The sequence below is a fragment of the Neoarius graeffei genome, chromosome 28 (assembly GCF_027579695.1).
Source record: "Neoarius graeffei isolate fNeoGra1 chromosome 28, fNeoGra1.pri, whole genome shotgun sequence".
In the NCBI taxonomy this organism is placed as follows: Eukaryota; Metazoa; Chordata; class Actinopteri; order Siluriformes; family Ariidae; genus Neoarius; species Neoarius graeffei.
In genome coordinates, this window is record NC_083596.1 from 46,478,832 (window position 1) to 46,493,764 (window position 14,933).

The 14,933-nt window shown below is 40.2% G+C and overlaps 1 protein-coding gene across 9 annotated transcripts in view; it reads right to left on the reverse strand.

Moving 5' to 3' along the window:
* Positions 1 to 9,312: 9,312 nt before the first annotated feature.
* The window catches only part of LOC132875630 (uncharacterized), a 43,856-nt gene continuing 38,235 nt past the window's right edge, over positions 9,313 to 14,933 (reverse strand). For all 9 annotated transcript variants that reach the window (XR_009651857.1, XR_009651855.1, XR_009651853.1 and 6 more), the window contains one exon: positions 9,313 to 13,411. Coding sequence is in view for 1 of the 9 variants with exons in the window: in XM_060912553.1 (XP_060768536.1) it covers positions 13,376 to 13,411 (36 nt within the window). In the remaining 8 variants the exon portion in view is untranslated. The remainder of the gene's footprint in view (positions 13,412 to 14,933) is intronic.

The window sequence follows — 14,933 nt, forward strand, 5'->3', positions numbered from 1 at the left end:
TGAATGTGCATGTGTGTGTACTTGTGTGTGTGAGTGCATGTATGTATGTGTGTGACAAGGGTTCCCTGAGGTCTCTACTCTATATCATTCGTAAAACAAGATACACAATAAGTATGTTTGAGGTTTATTAAATCTTAATAAAGAGAAATATAATGTCAGTGTGAAAGAATGGCAAATTACACATACCAACAGTAGGCCATATGAAATCCATAAGCTGACAGATATATCACAGCAGTAGACCTTGCACTAGAAGAATGTTAACTTTTGTATGTGTGTGTATGAAAGTGTTTGTGTGTGTGTGTGAGTGAATGTGCATGTGTGTTTACTTGTGTGCATGTGTGAGTGAGTCCAAGCATTTGTGTGTGTGTGTGTGTGTGTGTGTGTGTGTGAGAGAGAGACACCAAGTAGAGTGGTGTTTATGAAATCTAAATAATCAATAAAGAGAGAAAAATAAAGACTGTGTAAGAATGGCAAATTACACATACTTTCAGTCCAGATGTGTGGATGGCATCTGATGCTTTCTGATACTGTCTCAGTTTCCTCTGCCTCTATTTCGTCTGTCTCTGCATCTTCTCTGTCTGATTCTCCTCCCTCATTTTCTCTTCCTTCTGTTCCGTCTATTTCTGTTTTTCTTCCCTCATTTTCTCCTCTCTCTGTTTCTCCCTCAGTTTCCTCTATCAAAGTTTCTCTTAAAGGCCTATCTGATTCTCCATCCATTTGCCTTCTCTCTTTTCCTCCCTTTTCTCCTCTTGTAGTTGATCCTGTTTCATCCTCTCTTTGCCCTATTTTCCTCCTCTCACTCTCTCCTCCTTCTGTCTCTCCTCCTGCTGTTTCTCCTGGCCCCGCAACACTGTCTGTCTCTCCACCACTATCTGTAAAATTAAATTAAAACGGCTAAGTACACCAATCATGTGGACAAGTATTTCTGCCCAATCTGAATGCTATAGCCTTCTTTAAAAAATAAACACACACACCCACACACCGAGAAGGGCGGGGAGGAGTGACTTGCCTAACGTTACTTTAGGCTAAGTTCTCTATATTATGTCCGTGACATGAAGCTAGCATGCTGTCATCATGACTTCGAGATTAACATGAAATGACAACTATTTGTCTTACAATGTGCTACAAATACTGAATTTATGTTGATATAATAATTACCAAAAACTTTAGACTGCACTAACAACGTCATTTGTCTGCCAGAAAGGTAGGCTAATTTGTTGGCACAAGTTAACAACCTAACATTAGTTAGTGGCATGGTTCACAAACCAAAACGATGGGGAGTTTATCCTAAAAACGTGAAGTTCAGGATTCTTTTTGGACTCACTGTGTCGAGACGTTTTGCTGGTATCAGCTGGAAGGGTGATGCTCCGACGCTTCAGAAATCGCCTAATATCCATTTCTTCACCATTTCTTCACACACGTAATCAGTGACTAATGAATCTCGCAGTCTGCTGGCTCCCGCAAGAGGGCGAGCGGTAGACAGACAATTACTACGCGTAGGCTACGCAGTGTTGATAAAACCCACAAGAACTTGTGCAGGATCTACTAGGTGTAGGCAATTGAAAAATAACGGAAAAGCTGTTTTAATATCTGTATAAAACAAGAGACATACGTGCATAAACTGTATTTAGAGGTGGGTAAACTATGCTTGGACGTGCGTAAACTATATTTAGAGGTTCATAAACGCTATTTCCTAAAATCTGGAGGTGGGTAAACGGCGTTTATGTGCGTTTACGCACCACTACATCCCAGCTCTGATGTTATATTTTGTTTTATTTTCTGTGAGAAAAGTCAACCATGGTTTATAGTCTGCAATAAATATGTTTCAGTTCAGTTGTTTTGAAGTTCACAGTGCCATGCGTGCTTTATACAAAGTCATACATGTCAATCCCTCACGGCTCTCACCTGTACTCCCTGGTAAAGAAATCCATAATTTCCATACCAAATCCATAGTAATATTTCATGCATAATAAAAATGTATCAGATCTTACCTAATACCTAATGTCAGATACAACCTTTGTTGGCTTTTGCGTGAAGAAATTAATTGACGGCTGTCTCTTTTTCTGGTTTGCATTCTTCACATGCATTTGAGATTTCATGTGTTCCCTCACGTCGTAAATTCCAGAGGCAAACACTTTCACGTCTCTACAACAAATTGTGCAGTTGACATACTCAGCACCCATTTTGGAAGCGATAATTATTCCATTGAATGTTTCTGTCCATTCGGGAAGAAAGTGACCTCCAGTTTTAGATGTTTTGAGTTTTTTCTTCAGTGGTGCCAACATCTTGACCTCTTGACCTGTCTATTGTACATGTGCTGTTATTTCCTGCTCGGTGTGCAGGAAAATCACAATTGCGCATGCTCAGACATTCGGAATGGCTTGTTGGTACTAGCGGAAGTACCGGTTGAGTAATTCTAAATGTAGAAAATGGCGGCTCCCATGCATTTTCGTATTTCATGATGATTTTTTTGATGGTAATAAATCAAAATAATTTTAAGGTGAAAATGTAGAAAAATCCATAGTTGAATACCACTACGCCCGTACCATTTTTAAAATGCCAAAATCCGTAGGGAATACGGGAAATCCGTAGGGGTTGACATGTATGCAGTGTGTGTCAGCAGCTCCCCCTCCAACCTCAAGTGGCTCTCAGGTTAAGGATATTCACAATCGACAGAAACCAGTAAAGTATTCATGGCATCACAGGAACAGGAGTAGGAGAAGAAAGGGATCTAGTACTGCTAGGGGAAGCACCAGCTACAGGAACAGACAACTGAGCTGATCTGCAAAGGCAACTAAACAGCTTGAGAGAGAAGAAATCTTGAAGCAACTGGAGCACAATCCAAAAATTAGATTTATGACTGTGATTGGCAGCAAGCCAACAAGAGTTAGAAACTATGTTGGGAGGTGGGGAAAACACTTGTAATTTAAAAAGATAGAGGGTTTCTGATAAAAGATACAGTGGTGCTTGAAAGTTTGTGAACCCTTTAGAATTTTCTATATTTCTGCATAAATATGACCCAAAACATCATCAGATTTTCACACAAGTCCAAAAAGTAGATAAAGAGAACCCAGTTAAACAAATGAGACAAAAATATGATACTTGGTCATTTAGTTATTGAGGAAAATGATCCAATATTACATATCTGTGAGTGGCAAAAGTATGTGAACCTCTAGGATTAGCAGTTAATTTGAAGGTGAAATTAGAGTCAGGTGTTTTCAATCAATGGGATGACAATCAGGTGTGAGTGGGCACCCCATTTTATTAAAAGAACAGGGATCTATCAAAGTCTGAGCTTCACAATGCATGTTTGTGGAAGTGTATCATGGCACAAACAAAGGAGATTTCTGAGGACCTCAGAAAAACCGTTGTTGATGCTCATCAGGCTGGAAAAGGTTACAAAACCATCTCTCAAGACTTTGGACTCCACCAATCCACAGTTAGACAGATTGTGTACAAATGGAGGAAATTCAAGACCATTGTTACCTTCCCCAGGAGTGGTCGACCAACAAAGATCACTCCAAGAACAAGGCGTGTAATAGTCGGCTAGGTCACAAAGGAACCCAGGGTAACTTCTAAGCAACCGAAGGCCTCTCACATTGGCTAATGTTAATGTTCATGAGTCCACCATCAGGAGAACACTGAACAACAATGGTGTGCATGACAGGGTTGCAAGGAGAAAGCCACTGCTCTCCAAAAAGAACATTGCTGCTTATCTGCAGTTTGCTAAAGATCACGTGGACAAGTCAGAAGGCTATTGGAAAAATATTTTGAGGACAAATGAGACCAAAATAGAACTTTTTGGTTTAAATGAGAAGCATTATGTTTGGAGAAAGGAAAACACTGCATTCCAGCATCAGAACCTTATCTCATCTGTGAAACATGGTGGTGGTAGTATCATGGTTTGGGCCTGTTTTGCTGCATCTGGGCCAGGACAGCTTGCCATCATTGATGGAACAATGAATTCTGAATTATACCAGCGAATTCTAAAAGAAAATGTCAGGACATCTGTCCATGAACTGAGGCCCTGTCCACACGGCAACGGATTCAGGTGAATCTGATAAAATTGTTTATTGTTTCGGCTTGGCATCCACACGGCACTGGCGTTTTGGGTGCCCCAAAACAAAATCTTTTGAGAACGGGTTCCAGAGTGGAAAGATCTGGCAACGGCGCCGTTGCGAAGTCGTCTGGATGAGTAGAATGGATTTGTTTACGATGACGTCACAACCACATGACTGTGAGTGCTTCACGCCGGGCATAGACATATAAACATAGACGCCGCCTTCCGCTTAGAATCATACGTCATCCTCGCCGCCATATTGGATGGGGCAAAGCGGAGAATAAAGATGCCTCATTCATGTGCTGCGTTTAACTGTACCAACAGGTTTACCATCCAAACGAGATCACATGGGATTACCTTTCACAGGTGAGACTGGAAAAATACTTTTCATTGTATTTGGTCATTATAACGTAATTTTATGAACAGATTTTTCTGACTTTGTGGCTAATATGAAGTCTTGCGCATAATAGCCACTCGGTGAAACCTGTCTCCAAACAATTTATAATTTATAAATAAATGTATAATTTATTTCATAGCCCACCCAACCAATTTCACCACCAGCTGTCAGATGGTGATGGCACACTCAAAAATAGGAGAGATTGGAAGCATGTCAGACTGTGAAGCAATCACATGGAGCAATCCCATTGTAATATGGTTTAATTGATTTTTTTCCATATAGCACTGTATATTGCAAAAAATGTTTTTGGAGACATTTTATAGCCTATCTGCACGGCATTTAATGAAAGTGATGCGGAGACGGCACAGCACGGCTTCAGCAGCGCAAGCACAGCACATTATTCTACACGATCCCCGCTGAGCTCCAAAACATGCCTTGATGTGTAGATATCGTTAGTAGCCTACGACAGTAGCAGCGGAATTAAAAAAAAAAAACTCCCAAGAAATATTGACAGGTATTTCGCCCACTATTTATAACCATCACATTAAAAGTTATATATGTTGTTTTGATGCCTGTTTGTTTCCCAAATATATACGTGTGTGTCTTAATGGGTGAATAAAAGGCATCGAGTTAAATATTATTGTAGAAAGGGGCTTTATGAAGTTCAGTCCATTTACTTGCATTGGTTTACGGGGAAGATTTGCCACATCCAATATGGCGGACACTCTGACGTATCCCAGCAATGGGCCACCAGGCTCAGTGCTGCGTCTATGTTTATATGTCTATGACGCCGGGTAGAAGAAGGAGTTTATGCGCATGCGCCGTACTTCTTCTATTGTTCTGGTGTCTCCGATGGGACCGTCTTACAGTGCACGTAGAGGTGTGGCATATGTATTGCATCGTTTTCAGCAAGCGTTGCATTGCCATATGTACCTGATATTTTACTGATCCGTTGCCCATGTGGACGCGATATTTAAAAAAAAAATCTCGTTGCCGTTGTCATGTGGATGTAGCCTAAGCATACAAGTCATTCTACCAAAGAATGGTTAAAGAAGAATAAAGTTAATGTTTTGGAATGGCCAAGTCAAAGTTCTGACCTTAATCCAATGGAAATGTTGTGGAAGGACCTAAAGCAAGCAGTTCCTGTGAGGAAACCCATCAACATCCCAGAGTTGAAGCTATTCTGTACAGAGGAAGGGGCTAAAATTCCTCCAAGCCGGTGTGCAGGACTGATCAACAATTACCGGAAATGTTTAGTTGCAGTTATTGCTGCACAAGGGGGTCACACCAGATACTGAAAGCAAAGGTTCACATACTTTTTTCCACTCACAGATATGTAATATTGGATCATTTTCCTCAATAAATAAAAGACCAAATATAATATTTTTCTCTCGTTTGTTTAACTGGATTCTCTTTATCTACTTTCAGGACTTGTGTGAAAATCTGATGATGTTTTAGGTCATATTTATGCAGAAATATAGAAAATTCTAAAGGGTTCACAAACTTTCAAGCACCACTGTAAATCCATAGCAGTGTGGATAAATGTTTTCATCTTTCTTTTTTCCTTATACATTTTATTCTTGTTGCCTCAATTCATTAAATAAATATGACAAGGAAACTTTTGCCATTGTGATCTCGTTTGTTTTGCAACCATGATTCCAAAAAAGTTGGGACGCTGTGTAAACTGTAAATAAAAATAGAATGCAATAATTTGCAAATCATGGAAACCCTATATTTCATTGAAAGTTGTACAAAGACAACATATCAAATGTCAAAACTGAGAAATGTTATTGTTTTTTGAAGAATATATGCTCATTTTGAATTTGATGTCAACAACACATTTCAGAAAAGTTGGGACAGGGGCATGTTTACCACTGTGTTGCATCACCTCTATTTTTAACAACATTCTGTAAATGCATTGGAGAAAATGGTATTTAGCTGTGTGTGCATGTGTGAGAGAAACTTGGAAGACATATTTATATGATCATAGTCTTCTGAGATGGGATGTCATCAGGGATTTTGAATGTTATAATATAATAATGTAGCTTAGAATTTGTCTTTGTGGTCCTAATGGAGAGATATGTGAGTGAGAAATGATATATTTTTATTAAACTGATAATTTTTACTAGTGATATTTAATAGTCAGTTGACACATGCCTCAGTTTCCTGAGATGTTATGGGTGTTGATCATAATAATAATAATAATAATAATAATAATAGAGACAGAAACTGAAGTGAATTACATAAATAAAAAAGCAGTGCAAAAATTAGTGATAAAGATGTCATAACCTTAGAATGTGTGTGGGTGATGATATTTCATGTAAAGTTAGATATAACCTTCCCAACCTATGTATGCCAATCTCCCTTTAAAAAAAAAATCCAAGCCCCAGGAAAACTTGATTTCGCCCCTGATCTTTTCAATAGCTAGAAATGCCCCTGAAAGAGGTAATGACACATGCTATGTTCAATTTAAAGTGAGGAAACATCTGCAATTTCACCATTTGCACATGGATATTCATCTGTGATCAGGTAAAAATAAAAACTAGATTTACAACATGGAATATATACCTGAGGCAGCGTTCATAGCGACGTTGCTTTTTGATCCTTCGATGTCGGCTCTTCCTATCATTGTGAGGCATCCCTGAAGTGTCCCTGAAGGTCCCACTGATGCCTCACAGTCTCATGTTCCTCATTTTGATCCTGAGTTACGATACGATACTACTTTATTGTCAGTTTACACTGAAATTTGGTTTGCATCCCTGAACAAGACTCGCTTGAGGACAACACACACATATAACATCACAGTAACAATACAATAACCCACCACCATAGTCAGGGGTAAAGGCAAGACGGAGGACACATACCTTCATACAGACATACATAAAAACAGCCATACATAACATGAGAGAAATTTTCACCATGTGTAATACATTGGATTAAACGCTCGCTGGTGCATGCTGCAGATTCAGTAAAAGAATTGATTGGTGTATAAAAGAATGTTTAAGTCTATTACGGTTGAAGAAGGGAACTCTGAAGCGCCTATTTGAAGGTAATAATTGATATTCTTGGTGTAAGATGTGCGTAGCATCAGTGGAGATGCATGTGGCCAGTCTGAGCATACTCTTATTGTGAGCTTCCTGAAATAGGTGTGCTATGGGCTGCCCAATGATCTTAGAGCATATTTTTATTTGATGCTGGAGTTTAGCTTTATCCTTGACAGAGAGGCTGCTATACCAAGCTGTACTGCAGTAAAGCATAACGCTCTGGATCACAGATGTAAAGAACAAAAAAAAATTATTTGGTCGCTGACACCAAAAGATCTTAGTTTTCGCAAAAAATATATACGTTGTTGTATTTTTTTACATGTGAATTCTATGTGGTCAGTCCATGTCAGATTCTGGTCAATCATGACACCAAGGTATTTATAGGATGGGACTTGAGCAATGTCTGAGTTATGGATTTTAACTTTGGAAAGTTGGAGAGGAGGTTTTCCAAAGATGACCTCCTCTGTCTTCACTGTATTAATGATAAGGTAATTAATATCACACCATTCAATTAACCAGTCCACATTGTTTTGGTACAAAGAGTCATCATCTGATTTTGTGAAAAGAGTGACTAATGTTGAGTCATCTGAATATTTAAAAAGATATTGATTTGGCACATTGGTAGTGCTGTCCGAGTTACTGGCTGTGTGGAGTTTCTTCATATGTTCTGAGTATTTTCTAGTTTGCTCATCCTGTTAATTTGGCCTTAATGAATCAGGTACATGAGCAGGAAAAAAAAACCATTAAAAAGTGAATGAAAGCTGTAAATATTAAACCTATAGACCAATCACAGTGCTGTTATTACTGTACACTATACTAAAGTGTGCTTTTTCCATATCCTGCATAGGCTGAATACGATAAGGGCACAAATGAAGAAAATTTTGTTTTTAACATTCTGGGAGGGAGAACAGAGGGATATTAACGCGAGATCTGTAATAGGCAGTGGCGTGCACAGACATTTTGGGGGGCAAGTGCTCTGGGGGGAAAAAGGGCACTTTTTTGCGCATGTGGAACACCTTATTATAAAAGTCTGAGATTTAACCCTCCTCTTGTGTTCGGGTCGCCACTGACCCGTTTTAGTTTTTAAAAGTGTAAAACAACCAATTAATGTTAATTTATTACATCAAGGCTTTTTGACTTTGCCAGGAATCTCTAGTTGAACAAAATAGAAAAAGAAATTTTTGTTTTCCTAAATCTGAAAATGGTCTAGCAAAAAATATAATACTTATGTGCAGTTGTTTCTGTATGCAACGGGCTACTTCACGACAAAATAATTACAGCTTGGGCTTAGAGGGCAAACAATACATTTTCACTCGATTCATGTGTTACCTGGCTGGTGGGGCAGGGGAAGAGCTGACTGACTGCCCGATGTGTTGTCTGCGCTACGACAAGGCCGTGGCTTCCAGGACGCTATGCTGCTGCAACCTCACATTGAATGCACTGCACGCTTGTTCACGTGACAGAGCAAGAGAGACAGAGGTCCGGTGTGTGCGCGGAGGGGGCACACATCGGGACATTATTTTCACACATGCTTTTAATGCCGCGGCTTTTCTAAAAGATCATGTCGACATTGGCCTCAGTAAACTGTAAAAAAAAATTCAAAAGGGCACTTTTTTGGACAGAGGGCAGAGGGGCAGGTGCTTGAGCACCACCTTGTGCCTATCTGTGCACACCACTGATAATAGGCCTCTGTAATATGTGTTGTGGTCCTGCCATTAATTTGTCCCATGTTTTAGTTCAATTCAGCTGAAATAGTAGAAAGAAAACCACAAGAAACTGCAGCTGTCATGGAACATGTTATTTTATTCACCTTCTGTGCTGTTATTTATTTTACATGGTTAATCTTTACAAATAATCTGCAGCATGTCCACTATCAAAATACAAAATGTCTCAGACTGCACAAGTTCTGTATTCATTGCAAATCAAAGAATCACTGTTTAAAGGACCCATGGCATGGTGGTTTGTTGATGCTTTAAATGGGCTCGTGGAGGTTTCCGGATGTTATATCCGCAACCTTTCTCGAAATGAACCCTCGGCACGTAGATATAGCCTCCTGGAAGAAAGCCCCATTTCAGCCCTTTTCCCAGTGTGTCGTTTTGCTAATGAGAAGTATGGAGGAGGGGAAGGTGGGGGCGGGCCATGGGGGGAGGGGGAGGGGCTTGACAATACTGATACTGATCTACATACTGACAGAAAATTATGGGGACACAAAAATAAATATGAGAAATACATAACATAAGAAGAAATGACCACTAATCAGGTTCCTTCACAAGTCTAAATAAGGGAGTGGGAAAATGTGTGTACAACACTAGTAGTATAGTATAGTAGTATAGTGTTTGCGTGCACGCACATACTCACTGCTATCAGCGCCTGTAGCCACGCTGCTAAGACAAAACCCCGTTCTCCCTCGGACTCCTTTCATAAACTCAACGTGACACAGAGAACAGAGAGTGAGTGTGTTCGGAGTGGTAGTTTACAAACGTATAATACCCTAGGCTTGAACACGCACTCCATAACCAAAGAGGATAGAAGCAGCAACTACAGCAACATATCGCTTATCCAACAGAAGACATGCATTGCGGAGCAATAGTCAAACATAAGCTCATAAGTTACAGTCAATTTGCAGACTAAACTCAGTTTAACAGAGCATGCTGCATGCTCTTTAGTTTTGTAGCACAGAGTACCTGGCTAACTGCAGGAAGCGGTTAGCTGCACAGCTAATGTAGCCATTGCAAGGCTAACGCACTGATTTTAAAACACGGCAAAATGACTCAACAGTTATACACTTACTTGTTCGGTGTTTGTGGCTGATGCGGCAGGGATGCTTGGTACGGACTAGACCCCGAAGCCGCCGCCAGGCGCCGCTAAAACCGCCATTTAGAATTTGAGCCGCCGCCAGCCAATAATTTTGTAAGCCAATTTGAGCCGCTATCTAATAAAATTTGGCTGAGCCACTAAGAATTGTGTACATCAAATAATGGGTTTATCCACATCATGAGCTACAAGAAAAGTGACACAAACATGATCAACTGTACACACTAGTAGTAACACAATAGAGACGTATAGGCATACACTGTAGAGATTTAGAACTGATATCACAGCACAGAGAGCCACCACAAGCTTGCCGTTGTGACTACCTGTCTGGCTTCCCGCCCCTCACACCGTTACCACGATACACTGGGGAACCCGGGAACCCACCCAGAGCATCAATCGACTCCGATATCGACGAGATGGCTGCATTCTTTGCCGCTGCTGAGGGAAAGTGTAAAGGTATTTTTTTGTTTGTTTGTTTGCACGTCCAGGTTTTTCCGGGATTGTCCCGGTTTTTTTGTGGAAAATGGAAAATGTCCAGGAAAATGGAATAACCTTCCCGGGACACGTTTTGTCCTGGTTTTTTACTTCCTCACATTATCCCCCATTGAAATAAACACAAATCATTAATGTTTCTCGCAGCCACTTAACATATTAATAGTTTTCACGTAAGCGGGCATATTGTAGGCAGCTGCTTGTGTGGCCTCACCGAATGTTTGCGCACGCAGCCAGTCGCCGTTGCTAGGTGATCGTGGTCAATACAACGGCGGCCGCGCGAAATCAAAGATACTGGAATACCGTAATACCAAACAATAGGTGAGAGTTCCCTTGGTCAGTGCACGAGTAGGCTGGCTGTCTACTTCCTATGTTCTGATTCTGATAAAGGCTGGTTCTAAAGCCTGGGCCAGTTTCATCAATAAATGAATCATTAAATAAATCATTAAATATATCAAAAAAGAATGCCTGAACACTGGCGTGAGAAATGAATAAATCAGTTGTCCCAATAACATAGCACCTCTCTCTTGTGATTAAAACAAAGGATTAGGGCTATTTGGTATGATACGGTAGTCTAACTTTTAAAGTTCAGTTCTCCAGAGAAAAGGCTAAAACAACAACGAAGCAGACTGAGAGAAATTATATTGATTATATTTGTATTATTTTGATTTGGAAACGGAATGGGAGGAGAGACAGACGATGAGGGAGTCGGACAGAATGAAGTAGAAGATCCGGTACCTGTCAAAAAGAAAAAAAAAATATTGTTAAAAAAAATATTGGCGTCCAAATAAGATCATTCCTATATGAAATTATTTTTTGTAATAATATTTGTGGTAGTGCCCATTTAAGGGTTAAGAAGACAAAATGAATTTTAACTAAACGCCTAACTGCACCAGTTGAACTGTTTTATTTTTAAACGTGAACATTCACATACAGTAAGGCATAAGGCATTGTAGATGTGCGTGTCCGCAGCCCTCAACCCCCGCGCTCGTACGTGCGCGCAGGCGCGGCCGCCGACCGATGTGTCCCGGTTTTTTACAACTCAGATGTGGCAACCCTATTCACATACTTCGAGATTGATTAAAAAAAAAAAGTACTCCACCACTCTACTTTCATCATAGTAAGATAGCTGCCAGTCCTTCACTGGTCATTGCTAGTGAGAGTAGATAGCTAGATGCCTTCCTCGAACAATCCAGATTAGCTTATTATTAGCATTGAACTACAATCTTGCTAGATTTATATTTACAATGAAGTAAGAGACCAGGGGACCTGTGGTAATTTGCTATTTATTCCCCCCATTTGTTTGATCCGTTCGCCCGGATATATGCCACACAGTGACGTCCAGTATCAGCCATTTGTAGCCATAAACATTTTGGTGGCTGCAGCAGCCATTAAGGTTTTGGCTGAGTCAGCTAGCCAGCCAATAATTTCATCAGCCAGCCATTATCCTGAAAACAAACGGCTTCGGGGTCTAGTACGGACCCAGGCTTCAGTGACAGTTGATGTGCAAAACCTGCCCTGTACTGTCCCAAGTTGTGGAAACATTCATCAGGAAAATGCTTCCAACAAACATACACCGTCTTAGGTAGACTCGACGGCGTATTATTGGAGTAAATAAAATTAAGCCACTGCGTCTTCAGGGGCTCTCCCGTCGGCAGTAAAAACAGACTCCTTTCTGTGTTGTCACATCCATGTACAGCGCAATTTGCATGTTTTGCTCGCTTAGGTGGTGCCATGTTGTTGTGTCCTCTATGGTCTCCTCACTACAAAATTGAAGTGACGTATCTATGGTGGCAACTTTTGAGCTGGGCGGGCAATCCATACAGTGGGTGGGAATCCAGAGGGGGGGGGGGGGGGGGCGTGGGGATCATCTCCCTTGCTGACGTAGTAAAGGGAAGAGCCTATCAACGCACCATTCTCACGCGCCATTCTCAAATGTTGACAAAGGGTGGGCATAGTTTGGTTTACACATTATGACATTTCTAGCCACTGGGGTGACTTAAGAAGGTCAGAGGAACTCATTTTAACGTTAAAAAACCTCAGAAAGTGAAAATTTCATGCCATGGGACCTTTAAAATAAATGCCATCTTGATTTTATGATAAGTGTATGCAAACTGATTCACGCAACAGTGTCAGTAATATTCTATAACAATTCTATAATGTGATTATTTACCAGAAAATAATAACCATGTCATTATTTTCAAAAGGTACACAATATTCTCAAAAATTAATTCCAATAATATTAGCACATGTAATACTCTTGAAAAGCACATAACGGAGAAGTCATATACTGTACTCATGTGTAGTATATGTAAAGAGGAAAAATACACATTGTACATAATTCATCACTGTATTCCATGCTGTTATTAATGTGATATATAGTTGTGGTAAAAAGATCATCTGATCAGGTGGAATAAAGATGTTTTGCTGGAGCCAAGCCTCACTTAAGAACCCAAAGAACTTCTGTTTTTGTCTTCTTTTTTCCTTCCTTCATTGGCTGTAGTTTTTTCAGCTGCAGATCTCTCATTAAGAAGGTGTTGATACGACATGGTAGTACCACACTATGACTTATTTTCTCTGGGTTGCTACTGGAGGTGTGTATTTCTGTGGATCAAAATATGATGTGTGTTAATATGATTTGTCCAATTCTTGTTACTATTCATCAGAAACAAACCTATTTTTTTACAACAAAAATCAATGTGTTCATGGCAAAAAAAAGAAAAGAAAAAGAAAAAAGATGAAACAAACATAAAAAGCTAGTGCCTTTGCATGCTCACTTAAAAGGCATTAAACAGATAAAATAATTTACACTCACAAAAAACGACCCCACAAAATGTAAAGTGAAATAATGTGAAAAGTAACATGATTTTCTGTATATTTCTGTGGATAAAAAGATAATGTATGTTAATATGATGTATATATATGTAGATTTGGAAACCAATTTTTACAGCAAATATAAATCCTGCAGATGTATTCTGAGTTAAAAAAAAAAAAAAGCTGAAACAAACATAATTCCCTCTAAAGCACAGAAACATGCACATTGCAAGTACTCTTGCATGCTAACTCCAGGGTCGCGTTAACCCTTGCCGAGGCCCTGGGCAGACACCCCCCCCCGAGCCCCCCCCGTTATCAACTGTGCTCAGCAAATTCACCCCCTCAGACGTGCCTGTCTAACTAGACACAGAAACTTAAATAACGACAGTGGCACAATTAGAAATACTATTGAAAGATAAAACTTTATATCCATCAACACTTATTTAATCGAGAAAAAGCAATGGTGAAATAGGCAATTGCATGGTGAAAAAATCCATCAGACATCACGGTTAACAAGTCTGGTTAACTAAAGTTTAGCCTCAAGAAGCCTTTGAATGAGTGAGTCAATGAACAACATGTCAAGAACATAACCTAGGCCTACAACAGTTTCTTTAGTATTCAGAACAAGAACATTCATTTGGTATATAACCATTCGTTTTCATTTTGGAATCCAGGCGACTTTTAACTTGTGAAAACAAAGAGCGATAACAAAAAGAAAAATATCTTGCTTCTCAGAAATAAATCTCAAAATGTTAGGCTATATGAAACATTTCATCCTTTCACACACGTAATGTCCCAAACAGCAGAGGCACACAGCTTTGCGCATTCAGTTTGACAGCCATGGGTCAACTTACAAGGGCACTTTCCTACTTTTCTGGAAAGCGAAGTCTCATCTCATCTCATTATCTGTAGCCACTTTATCCTGTTCTACAGGGTCGCAGGCAAGCTGGAGCCTATCCTAGCTGACTATGGGCGAAAGGCGGGGTACACCCTGGACAAGTCGCCAGGTCATCACAGGGCTGACACATAGACACAGACAACCATTCACACTCACATTCACACCTACGGTCAATTTAGAGTCACCAGTTAACCTAACCTGCATGTCTTTGGACTGTGGGGGAAACTGGAGCACCCGGAGGAAACCCACGTGGACAACATGCAAACTCCGCACAGAAAGGCCCTCGCCGGCCATGGGGCTTGAACCCGGACCTTCTTGCTGTGAGGCGACAGCGCTAACCACTATACCACCGTGCCGCCGCAAGCGAAGTCATTAATTAAATCATTGAACTCAAGCTGGCGTAGCGTGTGAAGA